The 7,712-nt window shown below is 28.4% G+C and overlaps 1 protein-coding gene across 1 annotated transcript in view; it reads left to right on the top strand.

Annotated features, from left to right (window-relative positions):
• LOC121872513 (WAS/WASL-interacting protein family member 1-like) overlaps positions 1 to 7,493 on the top strand; it is an 18,554-nt gene extending 11,061 nt beyond the window's left edge. Inside the window, exon 2 of the mRNA XM_042375298.1 lies at positions 7,109 to 7,493. Within this exon, the coding sequence (XP_042231232.1) occupies positions 7,109 to 7,493 (385 nt within the window). The remainder of the gene's footprint in view (positions 1 to 7,108) is intronic.
• Positions 7,494 to 7,712: the final 219 nt, after the last annotated feature.

Below are 7,712 nucleotides of genomic sequence, written 5' to 3'. Positions count from 1 at the left end.
CAGACAGACAGACAGATAAACAGACAGACAGACAGACAGACAGATAAACAGACAGACAGACAGACAGACAGGAATAAACAGACAGACAGACAGACAGAGATAAACAGACAGACAGACAGACAGAGATAAACAGACAGACAGACAGACAGATAAACAGACAGACAGACAGACAGACAGATAAACAGACAGACAGACAGACAGACAGACAGATAGACAATTAAACTAACTACCAAAAGAAGACGATTAAACGAGAGGAAAAATTACAATGAAATAAAAGTGCCTCAAGTATTTAACGAAAGAAGGAAGGGAAGAAATTGATAAAAATGGTGGAATGGGGAAACGGGTGATAAAAGTGGAATTGGAGAGAGAGAGAGAGAGAGAGAGTGTGTGTGTGTGTGTGTGTGTGTGTGTGTGTGTGTGTGTGTGTGTGTATGTGTGTGTGTTATCTCATTAATTCTACATATACTTACAGCTTGTCTAGTGCCACATACTACAGTGCCACATACTACAGTGCCACATACTACAGTGCCACATACTACAGTGCCACATGCTACAGTGCCACATACTACAGTGCCACATACTACAGTGCCACATACTACAGTGCCACATACTAGTGCCACATACTAGTGCCACATACTACAGTGCCACATACTACAGTGCCACATACTACAGTGCCACATACTACAGTGCCACATACTACAGTGCCATATACTACAGTGCACATACTACATGCATACTACAGTGCACATACTACAGTGCCACATACTACAGTGCCACATACTACAGTGCACATACTACAGTGCCACATACTACAGTGCCACATACTACTAGTGCCACATACTACAGTGCCACATACTACAATACCACATACTACAGTGCCACATACTATAGTGCCACATACTACAGTGCCACATACTATAGTGCCACATACTACAGTGCCACATACTACAGTGCCACATACTACAGTGCCACATACTACCAGTGTCACATACTACAGTGCCACATACTACAGTGCCACATACTACAGTGCCACATACTAGTGCCACATACTACAGTGCCATACTACAGTGCACATACTACAGTGCCACATACTACAGTACCACATACTAGTGCCACATACTACAGTGCCACATACTACAGTGCACATACTACAGTGCCACATACTACAGTGCCACATCTACAGTGCCATACTACAGTGTCACATACTACAGTGCCACATACTACAGTGCCACATACTACAGTGCCACATACTACAGTGCCACACTACAGTGCCACATACTACAGTGCCACATACTACAGTGCCACATACTACAGTGCCACATACTACAGTGCCACATACTACTAGTGCCACATACTACAGTACCATACTACAGTGCACATACTACAGTGCCACATACTACAGTGCCACATACTACAGTGCCACATACTACTAGTGCCACATACTACAGTGCCACATACTACAGTGCCACATACTACAGTGCCACATACTACAGTGCCAATATACTTAGGGGAAAAATGTTAGGGGAATAAACTATGAAGGACAAATAGTTCGGGGAAATAACTTGGGAGGTAAATTGAGTCAGGGAAAAAACCTTTGATAAAAAATGGTGGAAATATAATCATTTTTCGTGTTTTTCGTTATTAGTTTAGGACATTTATACGTACATACATACATATAAATACGTACATGTGTGTGTATATGTATATTCGTGTTTATATATATACATACATACATACATACATACATACATACATACACACACTATTGCAGATGATGGAAGGCTTTTCAGAGTCAACATGGCAAGAAATACAACAAATACAGAAAATACAGAAAAATACAGAAAAATACAGAAAAATATAGAAAAATACAGAAAAATATAGAAAAATATAGAAAAATACAGAAAAATATAGAAAAATATAGAAAAATACAGAAAAATACGAAAAATATAGAAAAATACAGAAAAATACAGAAAAATACAGAAAAATATAGAAAAATATAGAAAAATATAGAAAAATACAGAAAAATACAGAAAAATATAGAAAAATATATAGAAAAATATAGAAAATACAGAGAAAAATATAGAAAAATATAGAAAAATACAGAAAAATATAGAAAAATATAGAAAAATATGAAAAATATAGAAAATATAGAAAAATATAGAAAAATATAGAAAAATATAGAAAATATAGAAAATGCAGAAAATATGAAAATATAGAAAAATATAGAAAAATACAGAAAATACAGAAAAATACAGAAAAATATAGAAAAATATAGAAAAATATAGAAAATACAGAAAAAATATAGAAAAATATAGAAAATACAGAAAAATATAGAAAAATATAGAAAAATATAGAAAAATACAGAAAAATATAGAAAAATATAGAAAAATACAGAAAATACAGAAAAATATAGAAAATATAGAAAAATATAGAAAATAAGAAAAATAGAAAAAATATAAAAAATATAGAAAAATATAGAAAATACAGAAAAATATAGAAAATACAGAAAAAATATAGAAAATATAGAAAAGTGAAAAATATGAAAATAAGAAAATAGAAAATATAGAAAAATATAGAAAATAAGAAAAATATAGAAAAATACAGAAAAATATAGAAAAATATATAGAAAAATATGAAAAATATAGAAAAATATAGAAAAATACAGAAAAATATAGAAAATACAGAAAAATAAGAAAAATATGAAAAATATAGAAAAGTACAGAAAAATATAGAAAATAGAAAATACAGAAAATATAGAAAAATAAGAAAATACAGAAAAATACAAGAAAATATAGAAAAATATAGAAAAATACAGAAAAATATAGAAAAATACAGAAAAATACAGAAAAATATAGAAAAATATGAAAAATATAGAAAAATATAGAAAAATATAGAAAAATAAGAAAAATATAGAAAATACAGAAAAATATAGAAAATACAGAAAAAATATAGAAAAATACAGAAAAATACAGAAAATATAGAAAAATATAGAAAGTACAGAAAAATATAGAAAAATATAGAAAAATACAGAAAAATATAGAAAAATACAGAAAAAATACAGAAAATATAAGAAAAATATAGAAAATTACAGAAAATATAGAAAAATACAAGAAAATACAGAAAATATAGAAAAATATAGAAAATATAGAAAAATACAGAAAATATAGAAAAATATAGAAAAATACAGAAAAATATAGAAAAAATATAGAAAAATATAGAAAAATATAGAAAAATATAGAAAAATACAGAAAATACAGAAAAATATAGAAAAAATATAGAAAAGTACAGAAAAATACAGAAAAATATAAAGAAAAATATAGAAAAATATAGAAAAATACAGAAAAATAAAGAAAATATAGAAAAATATAGAAAAATATAGAAAAATATAGAAAAATATAGAAAAGTACAGAAAAATATAAGAAAATATAGAAAAATACAGAAAAATTATAAAAATAAGAAAATAAAAAATAGAAAAATAAGAAAATATAGAAAAATATAGAAAAATACAGAAAAATATAGAAAAATATAGAAAATACAGAAAATACAGAAAAATATAGAAAAATACAGAAAATACAGAAAAATATAGAAAAATACAGAAAAATATGAAAAATACAGAAAAATATAGAAAAATATAGAAAAATATAGAAAAGTACAGAAAATATAGAAAAATACAGAAAAATACAGAAAAATATAGAAAAATATAGAAAAATATAGAAAAATACAGAAAATATAGAAAAAATATAGAAAAATATAGAAAAGGTTAGAAAAATATAAAAATATAGAAAATACAGAAAAAATATGGAAAATATAGAAAAATATAGAAAAGTACAGAAAATATAGAAAATACAGAAAATATAGAAAAATACAGAAAATACAGAAAAAATATAGAAAAAATATAGAAAAAATAAGAAAAATATAGAAAATACAGAAAATATAGAAAAATATAGAAAATACAGAAAAATACAGAAAATACAGAAAATATAGAAAAATACAGAAAATATAGAAAATACAGAAAAATACAGAAAATATAGAAAAATATAGAAAAGAGAAAATACAGAAAAATATATAGAAAATATAGAAAAATATAGAAAAGTATAGAAAATATAGAAAAATATAGAAAAATATAGAAAATACAGGTAAATACAGAAAAATATAGAAAATATAGAAAAGTCAGAAAAATATAGAAAATAGAAAATAAAGAAAAATATAGAAAATAGAAAAAAAAAATACAGAAAATACAGAAAAATATAGAAAATAGAAAAATATAGAAAAATATAGAAAAAATATACAGAAAATATAGAAAATATAGAAAATATAGAAAAATATAGAAAATATAGAAAATATAGAAAATAGAAAAATACAGAAAAAATATAGAAAAATACAGAAAAATATAGAAAAAATATAGAAAAATATAGAAAAATATAGAAAAAATATAGAAAATACAGAAAATATAGAAAAATATAAAATAGAAAATATAGAAAAAATAAGAAAAATATAGAAAATATAGAAAATAGAAAAAGTAAAAATATAGAAAAAATTCAGAAAAATACAGAAAAATATAGAAAAATACAGAAAATAAGAAAAATAAGAAAAAATACAGAAAAAATATAGAAAAAATACAGAAAAATATAGAAAAATAGAAAAAATATAGAAAAATACAAAAATATAGAAAATAGAAAATATAGAAAAATATAGAAAAGTAAGAAAATAGAAAAATATAGAAAAATATAGAAAAAATATAGAAAAATACAGAAAAATATAGAAAAATATAGAAAAATACAGAAAAATATAGAAAAATATAGAAAAATAGAAAAGTACAGAAAAATATAGAAAATATAAAAATATACAGAAAAATATAGAAAAGTACAGAAAATATAGAAAATATAGAAAAATACAGAAAAATATATAGAAAATATAGAAAAAATATAGAAAAATATAGAAAAAATATAGAAAAATAAGAAAATACAGAAAATATAAAATACAGAAAATGCAGAAAAATATAGAAAAATAAGAAAAATATAAAAAATAAGAAAAATATAGAAAAATATAGAAAAAATATAGAAAAAATATAGAAAAAATACAGAAAAATATAGAAAAATATAAAAATACAGAAAATATAGAAAAATAAAAGTACAGAAAAATATAGAAAAATATAGAAAGTACAGAAAATATAGAAAAAATATAGAAAAATATAGAAAAAAAATAGTAGAAAAAATACAGAAAATACAGAAAAATACAGAAAATACAGAAAAATACAGAAATATAGAAAGTAATATTGAAAAATATAGAAAAAATACAGAAAAAAAATAGAAAAATATAGAAAATATAGAAAAGTACAGAAAAATATAGAAAAATACAGAAAAATATAGAAAAATATAGAAAAATATAGAAAAAATACAGAAAATACAGAAAAATACAGAAAAATATAGAAAAATACAGAAAATATAGAAAATACAGAAAAAATATATAGAAAAATATAGAAAAATATAGAAAAAATATAGAAAAGTACAGAAAATATAGAAAAATACAGAAAATATAGAAAAATACAGAAAAATACAGAAAATATAGAAAAATACAGAAAAATATAGAAAAATACAGAAAAAATATAGAAAAATATAGAAAATATAGAAAAATATGAAAAATATAGAAAAGTACAGAAAAATATAGAAAAAAGAAAAATACAGAAAATAAGAAAATATAGAAAAATACAGAAAAATATAGAAAAATACAGAAAATATAGAAAATATAGAAAAATATAGAAAAATATAGAAAAGTACAGAAAATATAGAAAAAATATAAAAATATAGAAAAGTACAGAAAAATATAGAAAAATACAGAAAATATAGAAAAATACAGAAAAATACAGAAAATATGAAAATATAGAAAAATATAGAAAATATAGAAAAATACAGTTATAGAAAAGTACAGAAAAATATAGAAAAATACAGAAAAATACAGAAAATACAGAAAAAATATAGAAAAGTACAGAAAAATATAGAAAAGTACAGAAAATATAGAAAATATAGAAAAATACAGAAAAATATAGAAAAATACAGAAAATATAGAAAGTACAGAAAATATAGAAAAATACAGAAAAATATAGAAAATAAATAATAATTCAGAAAATACAGAAAAAAATACAGAATTGCTCATTTCTTTTTGTAGTTGTTAGAGGTGATTCAACTACCAGGGTCGTTAAAGCATCGTTTACTAGGTCTTTTGGTACGACCCCCCTTGAGAGTACGACTTACAGAGTACGACTACATGACATACAGACAGACAGACACCAGATAGACACAGACACACAGACAGACAGACACAGACAGACAGACAGACAGATAGATAGACATACAGACGGTAGACACAGACAGACAGACAGACGAGTAAACAGATGACAGACAGACAGACAGATAGATATACAGACAGACAGACACAGACAGACAGACAGACAGACGAGTAAACAGACAGACAGACAGATACAGACAGATAGTACATACAGACGAACAGACACAGACACAGACAGACAGACAGACAGACGAGTAAACAGACAGACAGACAGACAGACAGACAGACAGACAGACAGACACAGACAGACAGACAGACAGACGAGTAAAAAAGACAGACAGGACAGACGACGAGTAAACAGACAGACAGGACAGACAGACCGACGAGTAAAACAGACAGACAGGAAGGACAGACGAGTAAACAGACAGACAGACAGACAGACAGACAGACAGACAGACAGACAGACAGACAGACAGACGAGTAAACAGACAGACAGACAGACAGACGAGTAAACAGACAGACAGACAGACAGACCGACGAGTAAACAGACAGACAGACAGACAGAACGAGTAAACAGACAGACAGACAGACAGACCAGGAGTAACAGACAGACAGACAGACAGACTAAAAAACTAGGAGGCTTTAATAAGGCTCAACTAGCTTCACGAGGCTCCACCAAGGTATCAACTAGACTTAAGAGCTCCAGCAGGCTTCAGCAGGCTTCACGAGGCTCCACCAGGCTTCAGCAGGCTTCACGGGCTCCAGCAGGCTTCAGCAGGCTTCAGAGGCTCCACCAAGGTATCAACTAGACTTAAGAGTCCAGCAGGCTTCAGCAGGCTTCACGAGGCTCCACCAGGCTTCAGCAGGCTTCACGGGGCTCCAGCAGGCTTCACGATGCTCCACCAGGCTTCAGCCAGACTCAGAGCTTCACCAGACTTAGAGCTCCAGCAGAGCCACCAAGGCTTCACCAGGCTTCAGCAGGCTCCAGCAGGCTTCAGCAGGCTTCACGAGGCTCCAGCAGGCTTCACGATGCTCCACCAGGCTTCAGCCAGACTGAGCCACCAGACTTAGAGCTCCAGCAGGCTTCACCAAGGCTTCACCAGGCTTCAGCAGGCTCCAGCAGGCTTCAGCAGGCTTCACGAGGCTCCAGCAGGCTTCACGATGCTCCACCAGGCTTCAGCCAGACTCAGAGCTTCACTCAGACTTAGAGCTCCAGCAGGCTTCACCTGCACCACAGGCTTCAGCAGGCTCCAGCAGGCTTCAGCAGGCTTCACGAGGCTCCAGCAGGCTTCACGATGCTCCACCAGGCTTCAGCCAGACTCAGAGCTTCACCAGACTTAGAGCTCCAGCAGGCTTCACCAAGGCTTCACCAGGCTTCAGCAGGCTTCCTCAACAGCCGGATGGTACCATGAGTGTATCCAGCGCCT

Source organism: Homarus americanus, unplaced genomic scaffold, assembly GCF_018991925.1.
Source record: "Homarus americanus isolate GMGI-L3 unplaced genomic scaffold, GMGI_Hamer_2.0 scaffold36500, whole genome shotgun sequence".
NCBI lineage: Eukaryota > Metazoa > Arthropoda > Malacostraca > Decapoda > Nephropidae > Homarus > Homarus americanus.
Note: the sequence above shows the minus strand (reverse complement) of the source record. Positions and strands in the feature narration are given on the sequence as shown.